This window comes from Gadus macrocephalus, chromosome 17 (assembly GCF_031168955.1).
Source record: "Gadus macrocephalus chromosome 17, ASM3116895v1".
Classification (NCBI taxonomy): Eukaryota; Metazoa; Chordata; class Actinopteri; order Gadiformes; family Gadidae; genus Gadus; species Gadus macrocephalus.
Window position 1 is genome coordinate 12,061,308 of NC_082398.1, and position 26,818 is coordinate 12,088,125.

At 45.7% G+C, this 26,818-nt stretch overlaps 1 protein-coding gene across 1 annotated transcript in view; it reads left to right on the plus strand.

The window, feature by feature from the left end:
• Window positions 1-26,818, plus strand: part of LOC132475417 (pyruvate carboxylase, mitochondrial-like) — a 257,477-nt gene that overhangs the window by 467 nt on the left and 230,192 nt on the right. Inside the window, exons 2-9 of the mRNA XM_060076545.1 lie at window positions 9,329-9,468; window positions 11,531-11,624; window positions 12,739-12,829; window positions 15,174-15,339; window positions 17,722-17,867; window positions 20,427-20,544; window positions 22,689-22,756; window positions 24,291-24,374. Of these exons, the coding sequence (XP_059932528.1) occupies window positions 9,330-9,468; window positions 11,531-11,624; window positions 12,739-12,829; window positions 15,174-15,339; window positions 17,722-17,867; window positions 20,427-20,544; window positions 22,689-22,756; window positions 24,291-24,374 (906 nt within the window). The 5' untranslated portion in view covers window position 9,329. The remainder of the gene's footprint in view (window positions 1-9,328; window positions 9,469-11,530; window positions 11,625-12,738; window positions 12,830-15,173; window positions 15,340-17,721; window positions 17,868-20,426; window positions 20,545-22,688; window positions 22,757-24,290; window positions 24,375-26,818) is intronic.

Consider the following 26,818-nt stretch of genomic DNA (forward strand, 5'->3'; position numbering starts at 1 on the left):
TGAGTGACAGGACGGGGTCAGTGAGGGCGAGGGCGACCTGACGAGCTGTTAATATTCCGTGTTTATTTGTATGCGAGTTTATGTATGAATGAGTTTGTGCTGATTTAGGTGTGTTTATGTGCATATGAGCCCATGCATGTTTGTCTGTGCGGCTGATGATTGTGTTTGCATGTGTTTGTGTACATGCATTTGTTTGTGTTGACATTTGTTATCTACGTTGCTGTGGCGAATGTGTCCTTTAGTAGTGTTAGCATCCTACTGTGGCTAATACTAAAAGTCTGCTAGGACATTGCTTTGTTTAGTTGATACCTTCTTTTTTTTTTTTTAAGATGTGTCACTCTTTGAATTTTGACGTCTAGTGTGTTGGTGAACACGTGTTTCCTCGGTTGACGAAAGCTCTGAGCATGCAGAAGCTCTTCCTGCCCTGACATTACCACCTTTTAGTTCCTGTGTCGATGTGAAAGGGCAATCATACCTGGTCTAGACTTATTGTAGTAGGAACTTGTGACATGGCTTATCGAAAGGCGTTTTTGGTTCATTTAACGACCTGCTGCAGCATTTAATGGGCTACTTTGACCTGCTTCTTTCCTGCATAGCAACACTTTAATCTTGTATACATGGTTAACATAATGATCAGTTTTGATAAAGTCAAGCCACAGCCATTTAGCATGGCGGTTTAATATGGGACCCAAGTCATGCACATATCGTGGTTTGCTAGGTAAGATATGACACCATTTTCCTGATCACTTTTGTTAAGTTTGTTTTCGCGTCTAAGAGTGGACCTTATCCTTCTAGTGACTTTGGCTAGTCGGTCTAAAGATGGCTGGTCAGCTCCATCCCATATGGCTTCAAAGAACAGCTGGATTCTCCCGCTGCCGCAGGAAGCATGCCGGCTTCTTGTTTGCACAGCTGACAGGGGTGCTGACACCAAGACAGAGAAAATCAAACGCAGAACACGTCAACTACGACGTGCCACGCTGCTCGATCCAAGTAGTCTACTGCTATTGGCCTGGTCGACATAACTGTCGCTGACAGTAAACGTGGCTCCCTTTTTTTTTCCATCATATCACAACTTGAATCCAAGGGTTCTAAATTAAATAATACATAATAAGCCGATTGTAAATGTGCACAACTTGAGAGGTGGGATATAATGTATTGTCTTGTCTTTAAGGAGCAATGAACCCACTGACCCCACCATCTTTAAACAAAGCGTTGTCCTTTATCATAGGGCGTGGCTTCCCCTCCCCTACCCCTTCAATTCAGCATCACCGCTTAATGACCCGGTGACCGTATCAGCCTATCAGAGGTTAAGCATGCACTGGCTCCGGTTCAACCTAGAGGGGCAGTCATCTAATGCAGGGGTCCCCAACCTTAGGTGTACCACAAAATTGTCATCAAGACCTTTCTTGGTTGACTTCATAAGTAGACTTTAAATATAGAGGGGTACAACCCCCCCTATGCTTTTACACCAATATTAATGAAAGAAGGCCCCTGCCAGAGGGAAATGATTCTTCTTAAAACCAAATATCAATGGGAAACATTACAATTGAAAACGTATTATGGAGTGCACAAGGTGACGAACCATAACACTATATATACTGGACAATATTTGTTTTTTATTTTCAATTTTCTAGATTTGTTTCTATATTTGCAAATGTGTCTAAACCACCACATACCTACGCGTACAACTGGTGGAATAACACTCATCTAATGCATCCGCTCTAAAAGTGGTGTTTCGGTTATGAGGTAATTTAACACCTGATATTAAAAACGAATAGTTTGTAAGCCATTCTGGATCTTTTCCATCGCTTCTTGTTTCAAGCAGAGCATACAATGCGTTAATGTATGCTATAAGGCGAGTTTGTGCTATGGGAAAGAGGATTTAATGTCTTGTGGTTGTTGCTGTTGAGCAGTGAGTCATTTTGTGTACTTGTGTGACTCCCACTAGTCATAAAGGCTACTAGAAGGGACAAGATAGACGACTCCGCTTTTACCCCAGTGAGTTGAACTAAACCTCAAGGCCAGAAGTTATGTCCCTGAATCCCTGTCCTTCTGCCCTTGTTTATTTGAAAAGAATGAAACAAAAGTGTGTTTACACATCCACACTAATGTTCAGATTATATTTGGAATGAGGTAATAGTTTCAATGATGCAACGGTCAGTTAAAGGCCTTATTCATCTCCCTTTTTAAAATAAGCATATTGTCGTTTGAGTCCTTTTCCAAAACAGACCTATTTTAAGCTTTGCTTTAATTAACAGTGTGTGTGTGTGTGTGTGTGTGTGTGTGTGTGTGTGTGTGTGTGTGTGTGTGTGTGTGTGTGTGTGTGTGTGTGTGTGTGTGTGTGTGTGTGTGTGTGTGTGTGTGTGTGTGTGTGTGTGTGTGTGTCCAAAAGTGAAACCGTAACGGGGTACTTGTGAGAAACGGTAAACTTTTATTAAGAATTCGGCTAGAAACTAAAGTCCACAACCATTCGTAATCTAAAAAAGAAAGCTCACACACATGTTGCACACACATGTTGCATCATCTGCATGCTTGGGGCATGCAAATGATGCAGCAGCCGCCGAGTAGAAGTAGAGAGCGGGACGGGCTAGGACCTGGGGCAGCAGCCGCCGCTCAGCAGGGGTGGAATAAGGGGAAGGGTGCCCAGGGGTAGGAACAGGGTCAGCTGCCCCCGAGTAGGGGTGTAGAGCAGGACTGGGGTAGAAAACAGGGAAGGGTGACGATGTCACATCACATAGTGACCTGGAGTATGGGCTGTTGGGGCATCAGCCTTCTGAGGTGGAAGCAGTGCCAGGGGCAGGAAGGCAGTGTGGCTGAATGCTCCCTTGTTTTCCACTGGCTGCAGCGAACTCGGGGCACCTTAGCTACTGGCTCTTCAGTTGTTTGCAGTGGAGGTCAGGCAGGCAGGAGGGGGGGGGGTTGGGTCGGTTGAGTGTGCTTTACTGTTCAAAGTCAGTTTAAGGATCCCTGTAGATGGACTTTCAACTCATTGAGTTTTCACTCATTCCGTTTTTTAATTGCTTCAGTGAGGCGAGCCCTATTTTAAAGGTACACCTTGTTAGTATCATCTCACAGCCTCTATTGGAGTCTATTTTTAAATGGCGTTTATGTCATTCACCTCTATGATGGGATGAATTTCATGCTGCAAGTTAAAGCAGCCATTCAAAGCAGGTAATTAAATTAAGTAGGAGGAGGAACTACGATAAAACCTTTAAATATTCTCTCATGCAAACATGCCCAAACTTAGGGGTAGTTAAAAAAAAAAAGGTCAGTCTGCCCTTTTATGTTGGGACATATGTAAACGTAAAGTAGCACTTTGGCCCCTGTTGAGTTAATGGCTAAACAGAATGAAACCCCTGCAATTCACAACGCAACGGCATGCAGATAAGCCTGATGCGGACTTCGTGTGTGTGTGTGTGTGTGTGTGTGTGTGTGTGCGCGCAGACACACTTGCAGTGCATGCTTCTATGTACACATGAGTTCAGTCCCTCTGGTTGCCGGTGGCATTGTGTGCAGGTCCTTGCTGTAAGTGCTACTGAAGAAGAGGTGTGTGTGTGTGTGGAACATTGGAGGCCGAGAGTGCGGGATTGTCAATAGTTGCATGTGGCAAAAAAATTTAACACAGTGGCTTTTCTTAGAGAGCCAGTGAACCCACTGTTTCAGCTGGAATTCAAAAAAAAGAAAAGGAAGCATTTTGTGCTGAAAGTTCAATGAAGGACGGGGGCGTGTTATCTCCATGGCAACTTTGTGACACTTTTTTCTTTAGTACCTCATTGTTTGATGAGCGATTAAAGTGAACAAAATTGTGTATGAAATGCACAGTTCACCTGAGGCTATACTAAGACACTTAACCCCTTACTCGGTCGCGGACATTAAAATATATCACTGCTCCGACGGAGCTTTGCATATCCCCCACACACAAGTTGGCATTATATTATTGGTATATTCTGGAAGACAAACCCTCTTGTGGATGCAGTTAGAATGAACGGCCTCGATGTCTAGCATATTGTGGTGACTATGACTGGTTGCCTGGACTCCCCTGACGGTTAATCAGACAGCATCCCATCACCATAGAGACTATTTATATTTAGTTAATCAACTAGATGATTGAAAATGTTTGCTTGTATGTGTCATAAATGTATGGCCTGCTAAGCCCTTTGAGACGGTAACTTGGTAACTCCAGATCTAGCATCATACATCCGCATTCACACACACACACACACACACACACACACCGTGGTGTTATACTACAAGTGTCCAGGAGGCTTAACCCTCTCTTGGTCAACCACTGCCCAGTTAGAGCTCCACGCAAACACTTCGCTGCCATAATCCCTTCGTCATGAAGATGAGTATACATTCAGGCACCTCAGCATCAAGAAAAGACTGTTCACCTAGTGTTTTGGGGAGACAGGCAAATACATAGATTAGTGTTCACGATAATATAAGAAATGTTTCCACATGCCATGTTTGCACGCTTGGTCACTAATAATACAATATCTCAAGAGTTTTTTCAGAACTTTTAAAATTTCTGTCAAACTGCCTTCATTCATTTCTACTTCGTCTGACGAATGTACCTGTCTGTCTTACCAGTTTATTCATTTATTTAAAAGCGTATACTTTTCTATTTAAGGCCCAAAGTTCTGGTACCAGAAAGGCTGTGTCTGCCATATATCTAGCCTGGCAGGAACTGGGCTTCATTGCCACAGCAACAGCAGAGGCTATGTCGGCCCATGAGACTAGCTGTGAAGTGACCTTCACTTCCTATGTGCGACAGACTGATGTATCTGAGTTAAAACTGGTACAACTTACTTTTGTAAGTGTTTAATGCGTTCTACCACGGGTAAAATTCCAGTCCGTTAGGTAGGTGCCTTTTTTATGAAGAAGGCAGACTATGTAGACCTCAACCCCTAGTAGCATGTATGCAAACTACCCAGCTACCTTTGCTAAGATATTGGCTATTGCTACAATATACACTACATTAGATATAACCTGTTCAACTAATCAGTGTTTCTGATTTGAGTGTGTTGTGTGTCAGAAACTGAACCTGAAATTAATTATTAAAATCAAGCGATGCAAAACGTCTGACCAGATATGTCATAGATACGACCAGCTGGCAGCCAATCAATGATGTATCCGACTTTTATTTTTTGTACCGTAATCATCATTCCTGAGGCCAGTTTATATCAACCCTGATCAATATTGCTGATGTCATTAGGTTTGCACTCTGGCTGCAATCAGTCAGGTTTGGTATGTGGAGAGGACTAGCAAATATTTAGTCAACTTTTCCTTTTTGTATAAAAAGAAGGATGTTCAATAATTAAGCATGAATATGGGAAGTAATATAACGTTATGTTTATAATTAGCAGCAGTCATCATGGGCACAACCCCAAAAGCTTCTTGATCTAATTAAGTCAGTAGCTACTGGAAACAGGCTCCACATGCCTTGCATTCCATCGGTCTGTGCGGCCATTTTTGATTCTGGCAGTTTGGCTCATACTAAAGCCGCATCTCCTCCTGTGCTACAGTTTTCTGCTCTGAGAACGAGCTCTTGCACGTACAGTAGAGGTGAAAAGCAGCAAAGGGTAGAAAGTAAACCTATTCTTTGAACAATGTACACTACAGAGCCCTATCTTATTACCTGCTATCACATAGTCTGCTGCTAGTGTTTGTTTTTGGTCCATTTAGTTTTTTTCAAGGTTAATCCACGCTGCCTGTTTCTAAAGAGGTTTACAGTATCGCACAAAGACCATATTGAGACAAATCACTAGGATAATACTGCTTCAGGAGTAAAATCACATGGTGAAAGCACTGGAACAATAAAACAACAATAGAATGGAAAAGACTCTGTATGAGGGGACTGCATCAGCAAATATTGATGAAAAATACCTTAACTGGCAACACCACTCAAGTGTGACATTGATGAGGTTTAGCTTGCCTTGTTTTGTCAATGGAGTAGAACTCCAGAAGGACTGGCCCTTTAAAAGCACAGTAACAAAAAATGTCAAGTCAGCATTTACTCTACTTTACCTTGCTATTCTTCTAATCTCAAAGGCAACTTGGCATGCTAGCTGGACATGCTAAACCTCTCCAGTTCCCTTACAGCTGTGTTCTCGACCTAGTTTGGCCTTGGCTTGCCCCCATTTTTACATTAGGTCAACCGACTCCAACGGCTTCCCCACACATGGCTTTCACTATACCAGCAGCTGCCGTTCATATCCATGTCATGAAGGGTCGCCCTCCTGCTCATCACACTGCACCAGCTTGTTAGTAGTAGCTTGTTCAACGCTTCCAAGTAGGCAGTTTGAGTTGGTTGGCTTATAAAAGAGACCTACAGAAGATTGATTCATTCATCAAAAACCCACCAAATATCTATAGGAATCCCCTTTGACCCCAACCGACATATCGGGTGATACCTAGATGGTGTCTCGACCCATATTAGGGATGCAGAGTCTATTTATTGAAGTTAATGCAATCTAACTTTGATAATTGATTAAGCTTTAATTGTTCAATTACAAATTACATTTCATGTTTACGCTGCAATACAAATGTTTGGTTCATGATTAATAGTAGTAGTGTTGTTTGTCTTGGCTTCTTGTCAGCTAAAACAAGCACATTTAAGACATCACTCTGCTCTAGTCACTTGTTAAAGCATTCGTTATTTATTTAAAGACTAAATGGGTAATTTAAATAATAGATGAATAGACTATGGAAACAATGGTTAGTTTTAGCCCTAACTCACCTGTTGATAAATCCTGCCTTACAGGACACGTTATCAGTCTGACTGCATTGGAATGAGATACAGATCAACCAAACAATAACGAGAGACGATGGATATTTTATGTGCCCTGACGGGAAATTCGAAGAGTAAAGGTTATGCTGCAAATGAAAGATTCTCATGGTATAGTAAACGGCTCTAATCCTGTTGCCGTCCCATAAACGATATAGGAAGATGGATAGATAGATAAGATGGAAGCAGAAAACGGATAAAGCTACGTCCAAAACATCTTATCGAGTCTTATCCAGGTCAGACAGGCTTGTCTGCCTTTCTGCATCTTCCCTTCACTCCCTATCGGTTACAGACGGTGTGAAACGCTATCTGTCCCGTGTCCAGCGATACGGGGCCAGGCCCCTCCTAGAGTCACACCAGGCAACCATCCAGCCGCAGTCATTCACTGACTCGTGACTCACGCGTTGTAAAAGTCAACCAGTCATGATATCACCCAGAATAGTAAAGCCTGCTATTCTTACTCCTAGCGAGAAGGAGCCAAGTCCTTTTCCTCTGGTTTGCCATCTACCCATATCCATTATTCTGTGAAATTGATACAAGTGGTTTTAGATTTCTTCCAATATTCTGTATTGTATTGATATGCCACATGTCTTTAGTCATGTGGACTAACGAAATGTAATTTATGTAAATCTTTCCTGGGGTGGTAGCAGAATAGACATTTTTGAGGCTCTTCTCCATGACCTCAAATATGACACTTCACAGCCTAATTAATTGAACTGAACTTACACTTCATTACGATATTTTTGTGGTTTATGTTTTACCAGAAGCGGTTCAATTAACCGGTGTATCATCCCCACACCATTGTCCTTTTACCTAAGTGTTCATTTTGCCTTTATCATTAGAGGTCACCTCTGCTCAAAAGGTCCCATCACTGCGCCTCCTCGCTCTCACCACCGGGGGGCAGCAGAGCACTGCCAGTCAACAGAGTAGAGTAAAAATAATATTTCCCAGTCCCAGGCAGTGGGAAGCAAGCAGTGCAGTCCTCTAAAGCACATCCCTAAATGACCCCAATCTGTAAATCGAGCAGACACCCCGGGTGAACGAGGTACTTACAATCTCGTTGATGAGTTGAATCAGTGCTCTGGTCTCCGTACACGGCCGACTGTACGCTCCGATGCCTAATGCCATGCTGCGTTCACACGGGGGCTGTCAGTCGGGGAGTGTTTGCAGAGTAAAGAGGGTACTTTATTTCAGGGAAATGACGGACCGACGGGAGGGTTAGCGAATGTTGATTACCGCCATCAAACCGTATAGTTTGGCTGCTGAGGGGAAAAGCAGGCGTAAATGATGTTTTGGTTTGGCGAGTTCATTTTCTTGTTGTTTTTTTTGTGGTTTTAATAATAGCCAAGCGACTGTTGGTTCTTACCTTGAGTTTGGACAATGGGCTTAGTCTTGGCGCCCAGAGGTAGAGGTGGAACCAGGTTTATAGGGGTAAAAAAAATAAAAAATAATAATAATAATAATTATCCACCAGCCCATAGTGTGTGGAGTCGTACCCCCCCCCCCCCCCCCCCCGTCAACAATTGTTCTCTACCCCTGGGGAATTCGGGGGGGGGGGGGGGGGGGGGGGGGCCAACAGTACCTCTTGTACAGGGGCCCAGGATTTGGTGCAACGGCCCTGTCATGCTTTATCGACTTTCCCTTTGCTTTAGACAGTTAGTTATATGACGTATGCATACATGCTTTACGTCTGCTGAGCAAGAAAAATCTAAGTTCCAAGCCAGGGGGAGAATTCGTGCCCACCGAGAACACCACTTAATAAGTGTGTGAAATGGCACGTTTTCCCTCAAACCTTACTTCCATAACAGTGTGACATCAGACCCCCCCCCCCCCCCCCAAATGCAATCATTAACTCCTAAAAAAATATATATGTGGGATATATGTTTACGCAGAAGCGTAAGCCACACTAGGACTCTTTAACGCAGACAAAGTGCTAAGGGGCCTGTCTGCTGCAGTCCAATATGGTGAATTATTTCATATTCAGAAAGGTCCTTCTGTCTAGTAGATGGCCAAGAAATCCCAATTAAACTGAAGAACTGCCTGTTCTGTACAATCACTCTGTGTAGTTAATTTTGATCAAATAGCCATTAGATGGAGGCAGGCGCCATTAGGCCTATGTTTAAACTGGCTCTTGTCGAGTTGTTTTTTTTAAGTGCGGTCACGCTGACGTTGAAGCAACCGGCTTTCAGCATGGCTCATAATGAAGCTCGTTTGCTTTGATTAGCCTGACCCACCCCTGATTGGCTGTGACCAGGCACAGCGGCTGCTCATTGGCCCACTGAACTCCCTCGACGGGAGGCCGTTGGGGCTTAATTAAGGGGGCTCGCCGGTTAATTCGTTAAAAGCAACTGGAGACGGCATCCGTTTTGGAAACGGTTGAACTAGATGACATCACGTCGAAACGGTTACTTCACGTCTATTGGTACGCGGGTAGTCTTGTTGAGCTCTGGTCCATGGCTCAATGAAAGGGCCCAACGGACTAATGTTGTTTTGGATGACTTGTGTAAGGCTCATAGCTGATTTTACTTCTTGTTCCCCCAGCATGCTGTGGAGCGGTGCAGTTCGCGGCGGCCTCGGCCTCCTGGCCGTACGGAGGGCGTGTCTGTTCTCCCGGTCTGCCCACTCCTCCCCCAAGAGTGGCGAGTATCGACCAATCAAAAAGGTCATGGTGGCCAACAGAGGTAAGACCCGCCCCCCTTGAGCGACAAACCAATGCATCCATTGGTTTTCTGTTGAAGTGCAATTTCTGGTCAATTGTTTTATTGCCATATAGTGATTACCTCCAGAGGATACAGTATTATATTATATAATTCTAAGGTTGGTTTCAAGTATTTAGGAATATTTTACCAATATCATTAAATGGTATAAATAAGTAATAATATAACCATCAATAATCATACAGGTTAATTCATCAAATATGATCAGAGAGTAGCTTCGTCACTCGGTAATCGTAGTTTATAGCTAATCCCCGGAGAGGTATTACTAGTGCAGGTGTTCAGACCGCCCCTACCGACACTCTTCCATTCGGTTTACTTTCGTAGGTTGAAGTTGAGGGGCAATCATGAGAATCCGTTGGTAAAGCCTCGGGATTGGTTGCTATGGATACCGCTATGGTAGTATTTCGGGGCCCTCCATATCCGTAAACTGTTGAGGGGAAATGTGACGGTGCAGGGTTCGATCCCTGGGCCCATGTAATGCCTGCCCTTTAAAGTTGTGAAACAGTTCTTCCTCCCTCCTGGGCCAATTATAGTAATCTGTGCCTAAAGTTGTAAGGACGACTTTTCTATAGGTGTGTACATATGTGCATGCATTTGGCACGCAAGCAAGCATCCTTAACTGTTCCACTTGGCAATTGCCTTCTGACTCAGACTGTAATGCAGTCTCCCACTTTGTTTCCACACAACATTGCACGTCTCAAAGTGTGGTGTGTGTGTGTGTGTTGTGTGTGCACACGCGTCATGGTCCATCATCTGGGTTCTGTTCCAGTACACCCGGTTTGTTGCTGCTCTGCCTGTTATCGTTCCCTGATCTCGCCCTCTCTTTATGCTCGGTCGCTCGCCTCCTTCTCCTCCTGCACAGCCCCTCGTCTCTCTGCTGACGTGTCCTCTGTTCCCTCGTGCCTTTTGCAATTTCATTTTTCCAATTCTTTCATTCTTCATTGGCTCTCTTTTATCCTCCCCGCTCCCTCTCCTCCTCCTCCTGCTGCTCCTCCTCCTTCTCAGTCGTTTAAGTTCAACCCGTTCTTTCCCCTTCACTGATACTTTGCCCTCCTCTCCTTTGTAATTTATCACTTAGTTAAGTGTGTGTGTGTGTGTGTCTAGCTCTGTGTGTGTTCTATACGGCTTGCATTTTTTTAAATCTATTTCAGCATGTGTTCCCTCTCTTGCATTCCCTTTTCAACTCGCGCTTTCTTTTTATATCTCTCCCTTTCCCCTTCCCTTCTCTGGCTTTCATCTCGACTTTTTCCTCTCGCTTTCACTCTCCCTCTCTCCCCTTCTCCCCTCTTCCTTGCTCTCCTACTCTCTCTTCGGAGCGTTCATCCACCCACCACACATGTGTTGTCTTAGAATATTGCAGTGTTTTTTATTGGTTGAAATTAAAAAGGATCAATAGTTGCAATAAGCCGGTGCTGTTGAGTAGAGGGTATGTTATTACACGCAGCGTGGAGAGGGAGCATTCAGCCAAGAATCCGACTGTGTACGCTCAGCGAGAAGGAAGTCGGGCTCCTTTAGAGTTTATGCTGACAAAAAAAGGCACTCAGAAACATGGCAATTAGAGGGAAACATTTTGTGTCAAATTCATTTTGGTAATCAAAAAGTTATGCACAACTCTCATTATAACTCTAAATATGAAGTCTTTAATTTATTCATTCAATTGTGGAAGTTGTTAGTTACCTGTGCCATATGAGTCCCAAGCGTCATTTATTCGATTATTTTGGCTGTACAGAAAAAGGCGGGGAACACCTCTGTATTGGATCAGTGAATGGTGCAGTGCAGTGAATGGAAATTATGTTGGAAAGGTGAGAGACTCGAGAGAGTTTCCTGAATAGTCTAAAGGTTGTAATTAGGCCATCCATATTAATGAGACCCCATATAGTGCGAGTCTGTTCAGGGTCGCAGTCAAATGGTTATAATATCCATTCAATTATGACACGATGGGACATGATTATGAAGTCAAAAGTGACACACACACACACACACACACACTACCTAATTGTCCCATTGCGTTGTTTCTTCTCTGCAGGGGAGATTGCCATCCGTGTGTTCAGAGCATGCACAGAGCTGGGAATTCGAACCGTGGCCGTTTACTCAGAGCAGGACACCGGCCAGATGCACAGGTACGCACCCGATGGCTAACAGGGGAAATCCGTGTAAGTTTGGCTTCAGTGTCAGGGAAAGTGGGCACCCAGTTTCAACTGGATCCAAAACCAGTTTGGCCTTGTTGGAGAGAGTGGGCAGTTTGTCATAATCAAAGTGTTTTGTTATCAGATGCAGTCTGAAATTGGTATCCTGTATTTTTAACATTTTATGACAAGGCCAGGGTCATCTAGATATGACTCAACACACAACACTGGTAAAGAAGGAAAAAAACTGCTAAAGCATCAGAGGTCTAGGTATAGAAGAAAATATGATGTATGAGGTGCTGAAAATGCATTTTTATACAATTTAAAGTGTTCACTTTACTGACGGTATTCAAGAAAGACGGGTGGGGAGCGGGACTATGTTTGCCTCTAACGGCATTCGAGTAGGGAGGCAAAAAATGTTTTTCTGTATACAAGTGGCAGCTGCGTCACACACACACACACACACACACACACACACACACACACACACACACACACACACACACACACACACACACACACACACACACACACACACACACACACACACACACACACACACACACACACACACACACACACACACACACACACACACACACACACACACACACACACACACACACACACACACAATACCAGTTTCTAATTTTGTTTTTAAAGGGAGGAGGAAAACGGAAAAGTGTTCTGACATTTAAAAGCACTTTGCAGGCACTCTGAGTCCCACAGATACGGTCTGTCCTCCCCTCCTCATCGTCTCGTTTCCTGTCTTTCATCAGAGCTACATGGTGGCTGGGAGAGGAAGCCACTTCCCTCCCGGTCCTCTTTCAAAATTAAAGCGCATCAACAGCAGCAGAAGGCCTTTGGGGCGTTGGTGTGCCGAAAATGGCCACCAACCTCTCCTCTGCAGTTATCCACAAAAAATCAGATATCAAGGTTTAAACCAGATCCTTTCCCCTTAGCCTCGATATTATCCTGTCCCTTGGAGTTAATGGACTGGCCCAGTGTGTCCCTCCCTTTATCTATTAAAGACGGCCTGTATTAGAGGATATTAGGATGTTGTTTTTTGTTCTAAACGTCCTGTGTTTGTGGTTGTGGTTCACCACAGGCAGAAGGCAGATGAAGCCTACCTGATTGGAAAGGGTCTCCCTCCGGTCGCCGCCTACCTGGACATCGCTGACATCATCAAAGTTGCCAAGGTGAGCCGCCCCCCGCCCTCCCCCCCCCTCCCCTTCAAGAAGCAAACCACCTTGACAAACAACCGGCCGGTCGATAAGGGACCCCATACTTTAAAAAGGCAGCCCCAGCCCACTAGATCAAGGCTGTTTGATGGCCGGCTGGACATCACCACAAAGCTTTCCTTGGCCATTTTCCTCCTCTCCATCTTCCTGACACATTGGCAATCAAAAGCCTTTTAGAAAATACAATTGGATACGTCCTTCTTGGCACGACGCAGTTGTTTGCAACCTTGATGAAAGGACACCACAATACAATTATTCCATCTGCCTTCATCTCGTATTGTATTGTATCAAAGCAGGATTTTGGACGCATAGCATTGATAATTCCTGGGACATGTTTTTTTTCATAAATAAGATATGATGGATCAGAGAACTCAAGTTCGTCTATTATATTATCACACTTAAACAGTTGGAAATGCAATTTTGTTTAATAATTCAAATATCTGATCTGGTCTCCTTCATGTTCATGTTCCTCCATAAAATTCTCCTCTGCTAAAATCATACATTGGTATTTCACTCGACATCATTGCAAAGGAGGGCTTTTCCCTCAATGAGTTTAAATAAATAAAATAAACTCATCCGTATAATAATTCCCATTTACTCTTTTATTTGAACAGTCGATGGCTTACTACCTGGCTATCGTTCATCTCCACACCTTTGTCTCTCCTCTTCTCATGTACTTGTCTGTCATCCAGCCTCCCGTCTCCATCTCCCTCCCCCCCCTCAATCTCTTGCTGTCCAGCTAGACCAGTAATCAATGATATAGATTTAGTTCTGCTCCTCACTGCTACTGCGGTCCTCTGTCATACCCAATCTTCTCCCTGTCTCTCTCCTCTCTCCTCTTCCCCACTGCCCTTCATCCCTCCCACCTTTCCTCTCACCACTCCCTCCCCTCCATCCATCCTCTCTTCCTCACCCTCTTCCTCCTAACTGCCCTTCCCTCCCTCCCTCCCTCCCTCCCTCCCTCGTGTGTGTGTGTGTGTGTGTGTGTGTGTGTGTGTGTGTGTGTGTGTGTGTGTGTGTGTGTGTGTGTGTGTGTGTGTGTGTGTGTGTGTGTGTGTGTGTGTGTGTGTGTGTGTGTGTGTGTGTGTGTGTGTGTGTGTGTGTGTGTGTGTGTGTGTGTGTGTCAGCCTTAGCCTGCTGTCCGACTCATTTTTTTCACTTTTCTGTCACTCTCTGACCACCTGGCTCTTCCGTGCCAGACGTGCGAATGTGTGCGTGCATCACTGTGTGTTACGCTGTCTCAGGGGTCTGGTCTGCCAGTAACCGTTCCCTTAACAACGGGACAGCCCATAATTATATCCTCCACGCCTCCAAAACCAGATGGCACACACGCTGGTCCAGAGATGGCTCTATCTGTCCGGCTAATGCATGCCTGTTTTTGTGTGTGTCAGTTTTTTCACGTGGGTGTTATCTGGCATTACTTTGTCCTAACTTTCACACCATAAAATTGACTTCTTTTGTGTTTGATCCAAGAGCTCTTTGTCAGATAGGAGACTTCTCTGTGTGGCTTGGCAAAAACACGCACCCACACACCCGCACATCTAGTACCACACATGCAACTTTTAGCCGATGAAAAGATTCTGGGCAGGGAAATTTCTTTGAAGCGCACTCTCTTAACTCTTCAGTGTCCCTGGGGGGGGGGGGAGCAAGTGACTTGCCTTTTTATTTGTTCTATCTCTCCCCGTTGAGTGTTGCCAAGTTATTTTGCACGCATACACTTGCATGGCAGCAACACGACCCATGGCGCATTTCTGGCGAGATGGAGGCGAGCGTCATCGCTTTGTAGACCTCGGGTGAAATGGGTGGGAAAATGTTACTGACTCGAGTGACTCAATTCATCGACGCCCTGTCCCATGAACTCCCATGCATGCACGCACACAGACACACTTTAGACAATGAGGGCCTCCCCGTGTGTGTGTGTGTGTGTGTGTGTGTGTGTGTGTGTGTGTGTGTGTGTGTCTTAGTCTTAAATCGATAGTCATGCTACACATTGATTAATGGCTGCCAGGTTGAGTTGATGGGCTTAAGTATGTTTGTGTGTGTCGGTGGGGCTTGAGGTGGGCTTAGTTCATTGGATGTCGCAGTCGACATATTTACCATGTTGCCTATCCCTTAGAGCTCCTTTGCTCGTGATGGATGGATAGATGGATAAATACTTTTGTCGCTCTTTTTCTGTCCCTTGTTCTTTTTCTCTGTCTCCCTAGTCCTCTCTTGTTCTTCCTCTCGCCCATTCTCTCCAACCAACCTTTTTGTTTCTCTCTCTCTAAACATTGTCTCTGTGTCTCCCCCCCCCCCCCAAAAGGAAAACAACGTGGACGCCATCCACCCCGGCTACGGCTTCCTGTCGGAGCGGTCGGACTTCGCCCAGGCGTGTGCCGACGCGGGGGTGATGTTCGTGGGGCCGTCCCCGGAAACGGTGCGCATGATGGGGGACAAGGTGGAGGCGCGCTCCCTGGCCATCCGTGCAGGTACCATCAATACCAGCCTCATTCTCCAAAGCCTTCGCTCACGCACCATCAATACCAGCCTCATTCTCCAAAGCCTTCGCTCACGCACCATCAATACCAGCCTCATTCTCCAAAGCCTTCGCTCACGCACCATCAATACCAGCCTCATTCTCCAAAGCCTTCGCTCACGCACCATCAATACCAGCCTCATTCTCCAAAGCCTTCGCTCACGCACCATCAATACCAGCCTCATTCTCCAAAGCCTTCGCTCACGCACCATCAATACCAGCCTCATTCTCCAAAGCCTTCGCTCACGCACCATCAATACCAGCCTCATTCTCCAAAGCCTTCGCTCACGCACCATCAATACCAGCCTCATTCTCTAAAGCCTTCGCTCACGCACCATCAATACCAGCCTCATTCTCCAAAGCCTTTCGTGCAATAACAAGCGCAACACAAAGGGCTCTGCAAGGGAATCGACGCCACGAATGATTTATGGTGATTAATGAAAAGCTTTCGGATAAACGACGCAACTCATTCCCCGTCTGCGATTAATAAAGCACATCTAGTTTTATCATATTTTAATGAATTGAACTAAAAAGAATAATACAAATCGGGGGGAAAAGTACAAATGGCGGAATCCCAGAGATGGATCGGAGCGCTAGATTTAATAAAGATCACGCAGTTGTTGATAGAAAGCAACCTTTAGGTATGGGGGTGAACCCTTATGGAGGAGGGGTTTGGGGGGGGTGTGTGGTAGGGGCGGAGGACGATCGTCTACTATTGACCCGATCAAATCCCAACACTGCCACTGATCCCAGGACTACAAGGATAGCTAAAAGACCACACAAACAAACTGCCTTTTATAGCCGGGAGATTACCCTGATTGTGGTCAATAGTTGAACCCGGGCCAGTGTTTCCTCTGCAGAAACCTGGGGGAGGGCTAACCACATAAGCAATACACCTTGTGGCGGCCCGGGTTCGATTCAGACCTGCCCACGTACCGGTCCGTCTGCCCTGTCCTGTAGCCTGCATGAAGGCATTGGTCTTTGTTTGAAGGACTAAAGTCAAACATGACTATTACTATTCTAAATACGTTCTGGTTGTATTATCTTTTCTTATACATTTTTAGTGCAACTTTATTAATGCCGTATTGGCATTTACATTATGTTCAGTATGGATATCAATATAGGCCATTTTAGTTTTGCTGCACCATTTATTACTGAAACTGCTGGAGCGCCACGTCTCACTTCGGGGTAGTAGTAGTCGTAATAATAATTCATATCTTTTTTAGATATTTCTTTACAAGGGGGGCCTCCGAGCACTTTACATAGCGTCGGTAAAGCGCCTTCTTCCCAACTCTGTTTTCCTCAGGGCTTCCACAAACACAGGTTTACCGTCAAACAGGGAACCCAGCTGTAGTTTAACTCAAATCAAACAAACCCACATCTCGTATTCCTTTTGACTGGGTCTTGTACCAACACACTGTTTCAGTCTTCTTTGTCCCCCTGGCTGTTTGCAGAACTCTCCGTCCCTCGACCCCCCCCCACTCTCCCCTTAAAACACTCTGATGTGTTTGTTGTCTGCCCTCTCCTTGTTATCTGGTTGCTTTGTGTTTGTTTGGTTGCTTGGTTTATTTTTGGTTTCCCCCTAACCTTAAAATTCACCTTTTTGTTTGTAAATGTGCTGATGCTTGGATATGCCACACTCTTTTCCCCCATCTTTCATCCACCCTCTCCCCCTCTCTCCTGTGCTTTTGACTCCCTCTATTTCTCCACCCTCTCTCTGTCTCCCCCCCTTGCTCTCTGTCTCTCCCCCTTGCTTTCTCCCTCTCCCACCCTCTCTCTGTCTCACCCCCTCCCTCTCTGTCTCCCCCCTCCCTCTCTGTCTCCCCCCCTCCCTCTCTGTCTCCCCCCCTCTTTGTCTCTGTCTCTGTCTCTGTCTCTGTCTCTGTCTCTGTCTCTCTCTCTCTCTCTCTCTCTCTGTCTCTGTCTGTGTCTGTGTCTGTGTCTGTGTCTCTGTCTCTGTCTCTGTCTCTGTCTCTCTCTCTCTCTGTGTCTCTCTGTCTGTGTCTCTCTCTCTCTCTGTGTCTCTCTGTCCCTCCCCCTTGCTCTCTCTCTTTTCCCCCCTCTCTCTCTGTGTCTCTCTCTCTCTCTCTCTCTGTGTCCCTCCCCCTTGCTCTCTCCCCCCCCCCCCCCTCCCTCTCTCTCTGCCTCCACCTTGCTCATCCCTCTACCACTTTACCCTCTCCTCCCTCCCTCTCTCTCTCTCTCCTCTCTCTCTCTCTCTCTGCCTCCACCTTGCTCATCCCTCTACCACTTTACCCTCTCCTCCCTCCCTCTCTCTCTCTCCTCTCTCTCTCTCTCTCTCTACCCACCCACCCCACCTCCCTGTTCCCTCCAGGTGTGCCGGTGGTCCCGGGTACTGACGCCCCCCTCACCTGTCTGCAGGACGCCAAGGCCTTCGCCCAGACCTACGGCTTCCCCATCATCTTCAAAGCAGCCTACGGTGGGGGGGGCCGTGGCATGAGGGTGGTCCGAGAGTACGAGGTGGGTGAGAGAGAGCCTATGCCTCTGGCATTATCTTTAGTTTTCATTAGTGTCTTAAGGCGCTACACAAAACACTATACCACGTGACATCATACAGTAAAGTACAATTTAGAACCGTAATGATTATAACTTGATCAATATAATACTCGTGTATGGATACTTTGTGTGTTACACAAATGAATGGAATTGCATTTTGCAGAGGTGTCCGCACCTTGTGATTCCCTTCATGTGATCTGGCAGCCAGCCAGCCAGCGTGGTCTGCGAGCCAGTGCTTCGTCACTATCCTCGCTGCGTTGTGTTCAGCCGGCTGCACCTCAGCTGCTTAGCCAAGCACAACCGCCGCCTCTCCTCCTTCATCCTCCCCTCATTCATTATGCATTTTGTTTAAATTGATTTGAAGAAGAGCAAGGGGGGGGGGGGTAAGAGAGAAACGCAGTCACGGTCGCACGGATATTATTGTATTTCGCCAGAGACGGGTATATTGATACGAATTTAATATGTTGTTTGTCCTCGCCCCCCCCAACCCCAGTAAACCCTGGTGTCATTGGCCGGGCCTGTTTCTCCTCTCCTCTGTAATCGCCGTGCTACGAGATAAACCAATTTCAAAGTTTGACCTTTTCCGCCGTGTTGCTAAAACCCGACGCTGGCAATTAGACGTTGACATTTTCTCTGGGTCTTATCTTTCTTTTTTTTCGCCCCGTCTATCGCGCGTCAACGCGAGCCGCATTAGCAGGCTGGCATTGTTCTATTAGAAGGAGGAGGAGGTGATGGGTCAGGAGGAGACGTAGGGGGGGTGGGGGAGGAGAAGGCTCGCCACGGCTATATTAGGAGGAGGAGGTGGAGGTGATGGTTCAAGAGGGGGTTGCCTGGGCAGTATGGTAACTGCTATATCGGGAGGAGGAGGAGATGGGGCGAGCAGTCTGTCATCTCTTTGGTGGGCAGGAAGTAGATGATGTCGCTCGTTAACGTAACAGGCCCGCGACTTTATGGACACAAGTGGCGCTCCGAGGGAAGCTTTATACGACTAATTAGTCCACCCAGCCGGCATTATAGTCAATGTCACCGTGCACCGTAACATTCATTAGCAAACAAAGATGTTCGGTCGTTGAACAAATCAAGAGTTAATTTCATAAACTATTCTACTATTTTCGCCAACCGTCTTCCCACATCGTTAATTACTCAGATCCTAGCTCGACCATCGACAAACTGCCAATCACGTGAAGCTTTGCAGTTGGGGGTGGGGGGGTTAGGAGAGGAGAGGTAGATCCCCCGATAACTCATACCCCAGCTGGTTACCTCGGCCCTGTCTTTAGCCTCTCTCAATCCCAGGCTGATGGACGCTGCCCTGGGTCATTCCCTCCACAGATGATCCCCGCTCTCCAGATTGCGGTGGGGTCACTGAGGGGAGATGACACGGTCACAAGGTAGTCAGGATCTCTCGCAGCGCTTGATGAGAGGAGGGGGTCTGTTGGACCACCAAAGACGATGCTACGGTGGAACGTCTTATAGTAGGGCTGAACGATTAATCGAATTCAATCGAGATTGCGATGTAATGGAACGCGTTATGCAAAGGCTGTGATAAAAAAAAAAAATTGTGATTTGTTACTGACTGGGAATCGGTAGGATTAATTTATTTTTATTCAATAGTTAAATAAAGAAGACAAGTTTATAGTATAAATTTATCACAAAACATCGGCCTGGCCTAAAGGAAAGAGCAGTTTTTATGTTGACTGCTTCCAATGTTGTGTTGGTCATACTTAAGAATGATTTATTTTTTTGTGAACAATACACAACATAAGGAACTTAATAAATTATAAAAATCGCACATTAAATCACAATCGCAATATGATCAAAATAATCGCAATTAGATTATTTCCCCAAATCGTTCAGCCCTATTTTATAGACATCTTGGCCTGAGCCCTCCAGCTCACAACCAACCCAAGAAACAAAAAATATATATAGGCTTCATTAGGGAAGTGATCCGTCCTACACTGTACAGACAACCGTCAAGTATATATAACCGGTGAAAGAGAGGTCTATGTGAATATGGTACACATGCAAGGTTCATTGAGTGAACAAGGGAAGATAAGTTTTTCAAATAGGTTGCAAATACAGTTTACAAATAGTAGGTAGATCCTCTAAATCGAAAATCCTTCAACCATCAGTCTAGAATTTAGAAGACAGCCCCTCAATAGGCTTGAGGAAAACGATCAGTCTGGCTTAAGATTACCTTGGGTGGATATCCTACTACAGGTAATGCTCAGGCCCTGAGCTCATTGAAAGGCGTTCAGTGATCCCGTCTCGTTAGATTTGTTAGGGCTAATCCGCACGGGTCAAAACCTAGCATTTTGTCGGCCTACTCTACCTGCTCACTTATTTCAGCCTTCTGGAACTTTCCACCTGGACCGGTCTGAACTGGACCCTGTTTCTATTTCATGGACATTCAGTGAACCCTCGTACCGGACGTTTGTCGTCGGCAAAAGGGAGTCTCGTACCGTAAGACGTTGTTGTTTGAAAAGTGGAGTGTAACTGGATGGTTTTTGCTTGGGTGAACCTCAGGAGCTGGAGGAGAACTACCAGAGGGCCTACTCGGAGGCGCTAGCCGCCTTCGGCAACGGCGCCCTGTTCGTGGAGAAGTTCATCGAGAAGCCGCGGCACATCGAAGTGCAGATCCTCGGTGAGTAGGCTGTCGCCATGGAGACCGAGAGGGGGAGTGCTGTGGCGGTGGCGGGGATAGCGACGATGTTGGTGGATGGGATGATGAATGTGGTGATGACAGTGATGGTGGTGGTGATGATGGTAACGATGATGATGATGATGGTAATGTTTGTGATGAGGATGATGGTGTTGGTGATGATGATGACAGTGGTGTGGGTGGTGGTGGATGTGTTACATGCGTGCTTATTTACATCAAGGTTTTTTATAAACACGATTGCTATTTTCTCCCACGTTAATAAAGCAATAGAAAAACAGATCTTCATGGGACTGTCACTGTACACAAAGAACACGACCTCCGTTTGGTTTAAGGGATTATCTTTGTTGCTTTTGGCTGTAGTTCACAATCAGGTATTTTCGTCACAGTGACCACAGACACTGCATGGTGGAGATAACAGCCTATTTATGTTTCTCAACACACGGTACTCTTACTGCATCCATAGTGGTAAACTACATTCATAGACTTGTTTATCGCTATATGTTAAATGTATTGATCATTTATCTCGTTAGCAGTTGATGCTCCAAGCCAGTGTTTACTCTCCCTGCGGCATGTCAATACAGGTTGCCTTTAAAAACGTGACAACAGTGCATCAACTTTCTCCAAAATATTGAAGGCCTGCCTTGAGTTATCGAGCTGGGAAACAACCTCAAACACTAACTTCTCAAAGACATGGCTGCACTAAAGAATGCACGCCCGCTTTTCATAATCCCACTCATCCACAAACTGCCATTTGCTACACTATTTTACACTTTGATTAAAAAGTCAAACTCCATTATAATTGAATCCCCTCAGTCCGAGGGCTATTTTGGAGGAAGGACGCAGCATACACTCGTCTTCACTAGGCTATGTAAGGCTGAGGGTGGAAGCAATCAGATTTTTTGCTGACTTGATTGATATCGCAGAATCTGCATACACTGATGTGAATAGTTGGAGCTGTTTTTGTTTGTCCTTTTACTTGTTACATGGCTGATTGTTAAAAGACCTTGAAAAAAGGGCAACAGCATTAGAGTGAGTTGCGCTGCGACAGCCACAGGTGAAGGTGATTGGTTAATCAGGGCTAATAGGTGTTCCAGAATGAATACATAATTCACTGTTTTCACTTTCTGGCAAAATATCTGACATCCCAATTTCTTGATATTTTTAATATTAGAAGTGATTTTCTCTAGGTAATGGTGTACTAGCAGATATTGGGCTTTTATTGCAAATGGTCTTAAAAATGACCAATTAACAATATTTAATTCAAGAAAAGGGTGTGTGTGTGTGTGTGTGTGTGTGTGTGTGTGTGTGTGTGTGTGTGTGTGTGTGTGTGTGTGTGTGTGTGTGTGTGTGTGTGTGTGTGTGTGTGTGTGTGTGTGTGTGTGTGTGTGTGTGTGTGTGTGTGTGTGTCATTATTGTGTTTTAAATTCATCATGGCATGTTATTAATTCAAGCTCCCATTATGGGCATTCAATCAACAATTGCACATGTTCATTTGGTTATTCTGTCTTCTGTGTATTTTTGTGTGTCTGTGCAAATCTTCTTTATAATGTGTTCTCTGACCTTTTGTGGTGTGGGTGTGTTTTATGTAGTGACTTTGATTAATTAGCCTCCACAGAGGGATTTGGAGAATAACCAGAATGATCCATTTAAACGCCCCTGGTCCCACACCTCTCCTCCCCGCAGCCCTGTTTTCTTAGCCCTCTCGCTCTCTCTCTCCTCAGCTCTCTCTCTCAGCTCTCTCTCTCAGCTCTCTCTCTCTGCTCTCTCTCAGCTCTCTCTCTCTTTTTTCTCTCTCAGCTCACGGTCTCTCTCCTCCTCCTTTGACTCTTTTGTAATTAACCCACTCTGTCTTCTTCCTGCTTCTCACCCTGTCTGACTCTCAGCTTTTTGCCTGTTCCTCCCATTTGAACTCTTTCTGTCTCGGAGTCTCTCTGTGTTGTGGCCATCCTCAATATTTCTCCTTTCATTCACCATCTCCATGCGCCCCCCCCCCCCCCCCCCCCTCGCAAATCCTCTCTTCAATGTTCTCCCGCCTTATTTCTCTCTTTCTCTCACCCATACACACACATTCTGATTCTCACCCCTTTTCTAATCTCCTTCCCCCCCTCTCCCTCCTCTTTCTCCAGGGGACAAGTTCGGTAATGTCATCCATCTCTTCGAGAGAGACTGCTCCATTCAGCGGCGACACCAAAAGGTGAAGTTTTCCATTTCAAATTCACGAGTGCCGACGTTGTCATTTTAATTGATTTAAGCCCCCCCACTCTGATGGCATTTTCTGCTGTATTAGATAGTGCACACAAGTGCCGCGGCAAGTCAGCATAGAGTGGGCAGGCGGGCGGGTGAGTAATGTAGGCGATAGCCAAGAGGCAGCGCGGGCCGACTCCCGACTGCCAGAGACGAACATGGTTTCTGCGGTTTGCCAGAACGACGCCGAGTGACTGATCATGTTTATCGTACACAGACCGTCGACACTCGCGGCACTCTGACGATCCACATCCCGATCAATTCACACGTAAAGAATCACGAGAACAACCGGCTCGGGGCGTTAACAACGTGGCGCTAACGCCTTGCGCCGGCCGAGCTACGATTCATGAACCTACGGGGCAACGCTACATGTTGTACTCTGCTCACGCCCACTTTACGGTCAGACTGCACTGTCTCGTCCATAAGCCAGAAGCAGCCAATAAAGGAAATGCAGCAATAAAAACAAATTGATAATATGTGCTATAATATGGGGCCTGTTTAGGAAAACAAAAACGTTAGTTGTCCTTAAATAATCCTTCCTTCTTGCCAACAACGGTTACCCTGTGACAAGCGTCTTGGAAAGAAGTCATATTTCACTCTGTATTATCACTTCAAGGGCCGTTATTATTTTTATCGCGTTTCCAACGCTTGGCGCCTATTGGGGCGTTCTTATTTTAATTACGTTACAGACTCTAATCGTGTTAGCGCCACAGTTGCTGCTCACTCTGGCTCACTCTTTGATTCTCCGAGACGTAATCTGCCGGAAATCCCTGATCTTAGATCTCTCCTTCTCACATCTCCAGCAATGTTCTCCCAAGGATGATTGTTGAGATTCAAGTTAGTTTTGTGTTCTTTTTTGTGGTTTTATTTCTCGTGATGGAAGATGATAGGGAACTTTTCTTTTTGTTGTCAACTGGGAATTGATTTTTATGTATTTTTCTTTGTATTGGGGTCAGGGAATTTTTTTCAGAGTTTTGCTGTGGAACTGTGTGATAAAGAAAGAAAATGAAATCTGTCTATTTACTTATTGAATCTGTTGCGAGAGTCAAAAGGAGATAAAAAACACAACAGTGGCTCTATCCAATATCTTGTGGATGTGCGGTAGGGCTGGGCGATGGGGGGGTAATCGAATAAAGCCAAGAATCGTACCCACCTTGTGCTCAAAACCCGATAAAACTGCTTTTCGTTTGACAAAAATACCCCATAAAGCATCTGTCCACCCACAGGCAAAGTAGGAAACGTTAAATGACACTAAATTATTGATGCTCCTCTGAGTATTTGCCCACCGGTCTGTACAACCACTGAACCACAGACCCCCTGAATAAATACCAGCGTTGAACAACACACTGTATGACTTTGTATATTTAATTCAAATCTGAACTCAATGTGAACTTGGGTCAATCAAGTCATGATTCTTTGTGAAATAAATTGTATTTATTGCAGCGAATAGTTTTGAATAAAGTTCATTGCTGTTGTTTTTATAGGTGGTGGAGATCGCACCGGCATTCCAGCTGGACCCCCACCTCAGAGCCCGTCTCCACACTGACTCCGTCACTCTAGCCAAGCAGGTACGCACACGTGCACACGCCCGCACACGTGCACACGCCCGCACACGTGCACACGCCCGCACACGTGCACACGCCCGCACGTGGCAGGTGACCTGCTCTGTGCCCGTATCGGATGTGTTTCTTCCTAAATGGCGAACGTGTACTCTGAGGACTCCACACACACTCAATAACAGACGTCTGTGAATGGCTTTTTTGGAGGCAATCTCTGATTACGCCAGTTTAGGAGATTGTGTGTGTTTGTGTGTACATCTTTTTCATCTCTTCCATCTGTGCCAACGACGGCCTCGTCCGTTAAGGCCCCCCCCTCACTAACAAGGGAGAGAGAGGGAGAGAGAGAGAGAGACTCCCCCCCCCCCCCCCCCCCTCACTAACAAGGGAGGGAGAGGGAGAGGGAGAGAGAGACTCCCCCCCCCCCCCCCCCCCCTTGGTTGCAATCTTCCAGACACCAAGTGTTCCCCCTGGGGAAGAAATTATGGGATGTCACAGCGCATCTTCCCGCCGTCTGGCTCCCCCAACTGTCAAGTTTGTTACAGCCGTGCTCTAACCGTCCCTATGGTCATAGAGGTGTCTGGCATCATGTGCCTCATTGGTTGATCCCGCTTGTATAAAACCTTCTCTGATTGGTTGGGATGGGTTAGTGTTACCTAGGAATCAACATAAGCAACACACCATGTGTAAGTAACCAAGCCTGCAGTGTTGACAGATTTTCACCAGGGGTCTCTCTCTCTCTTTTTCTGTCTCCCTCTAAATATAGATATCTTTCCCTCTTCTCTCCTTCCTAGTCACCTTTTTGTCTGCCTATTTCTCTCTCTATTCTCCATCTTTCCCTCTCCTGTTCCTATGTCACCTTGCTCTCCGTCTTTGTCTCACTCTCACTCTCACTCTCTCACTCTCACCCCCCCATCACTCTCACCCCCCCCCATCACTCTCACCCTCACTCTCCCTCTCTCACTCTCACTGACTGACACCTTAACCGGCATTAACCGGTTTGTATATCGCCACAAGGCCCTTCCTGGATTCTCAAAGCTCTTGGCAGCCTCACACATAATCTATCGATACCTACATATTTGTGTGTGTGTGAGAGAGCCTCGCTGTGTGCCGGGGAGCGAAAACAGAAGACTGGATTCATTATGCCCCCCACCACCCCGCCCCCCTGAATATAGCTGTAGCCGAACAAAGACGGATGAGAATGCACTCAACCTTAACTACTACCGGTTTCTTTTTAGACAATGTCTATGAATTCCGTTGTTGTGCAATTTCGACTGGTAATGTTCACTTTATTTCACCGTTCAACGGTCGTGGTGAGAATGTGTGGGTGCAGTATTTTTGATTAATTTTTTTTACTTATTTTGCGTGCAGTCTTAAAATATACAGACGCTGCCGTGACATTTCTTCTGTTCTACGGTGCACACGTTTCACCTGGTCATACACGTCGGGGTGCAGACACAGACGGAGACCGACCCTGACAGACGGAGGACGAGAGAGACTGACGCACAGACACACCGAGACACAGACGGACGTCTTGGCGCCGCCTCGCCACTTCCTCCCACCTTGATGTCCTTGCAAAATCCCACCGTTCTTACGGTTCCATTATGGACTCGGTATCGTCGGCCAGCCTGCGCCGCCCCTCAACGCCACCACTCCCCACCCTCTCCACTTCCATTACCAGCCTCTCATCCAAACAGCTGCGCCTTAAGGATGTCCTGTAAGAAAGAAAAAACAATCTGCGGGAAATGGAAGCGTGGTTCTTGGTGCAATAAGAAAATGGTTGAATTAAAGAAATAAGCTTTTGGTTACAATAACTGCGAGTTAAGACGGGAGGCCCTCCCGGACATAGGGCCTAGGGGTGTAGATGACGATGATTCTGGTATACTTCATTCTATAGTAATATACATTTCCCTATTGTTTTTAATTGGAAGGAGGGATCCCCCACACTGCGTTCCTTCTCAAGGTTTCTTCGCGGTTCTTGCCTGCCCTTTGAGGGGGTAGGGTTAGGGTGTCATACATAAATGACCTATTGAGTTCTTTGAGATTGTAGTTGTGATTATGAGCAATACAAATAACATTGACTTGACTTCACTAGTCTATTAATCTGATCCTGTGTGAAGCCCTTATTAAGATTAACTACAATATCATTGAATGGACTAATAATAGGTTTGGCTACTGGAGCAAAGTGAATGTTTAATCAAAAGTCACCAGTTTACTTTAAATATAGGGTTGGCTTCCTGTAGACTTTTCTAGGAAAGTAAATCAAATGGATATATATTTCAGCTGATTAACATAAATACAATTATACGGAGGTAGCTGTTACGTAAAAAACATCAAAACAATAGATTACCGAAGGGTTATCAGAATTAATTACAGAGCACAGATGATGAATTTTAACCCAAACGACGTGAGGTGGTAATTTAGCATATATGAACGCAGGTCCTACTACACCTTAA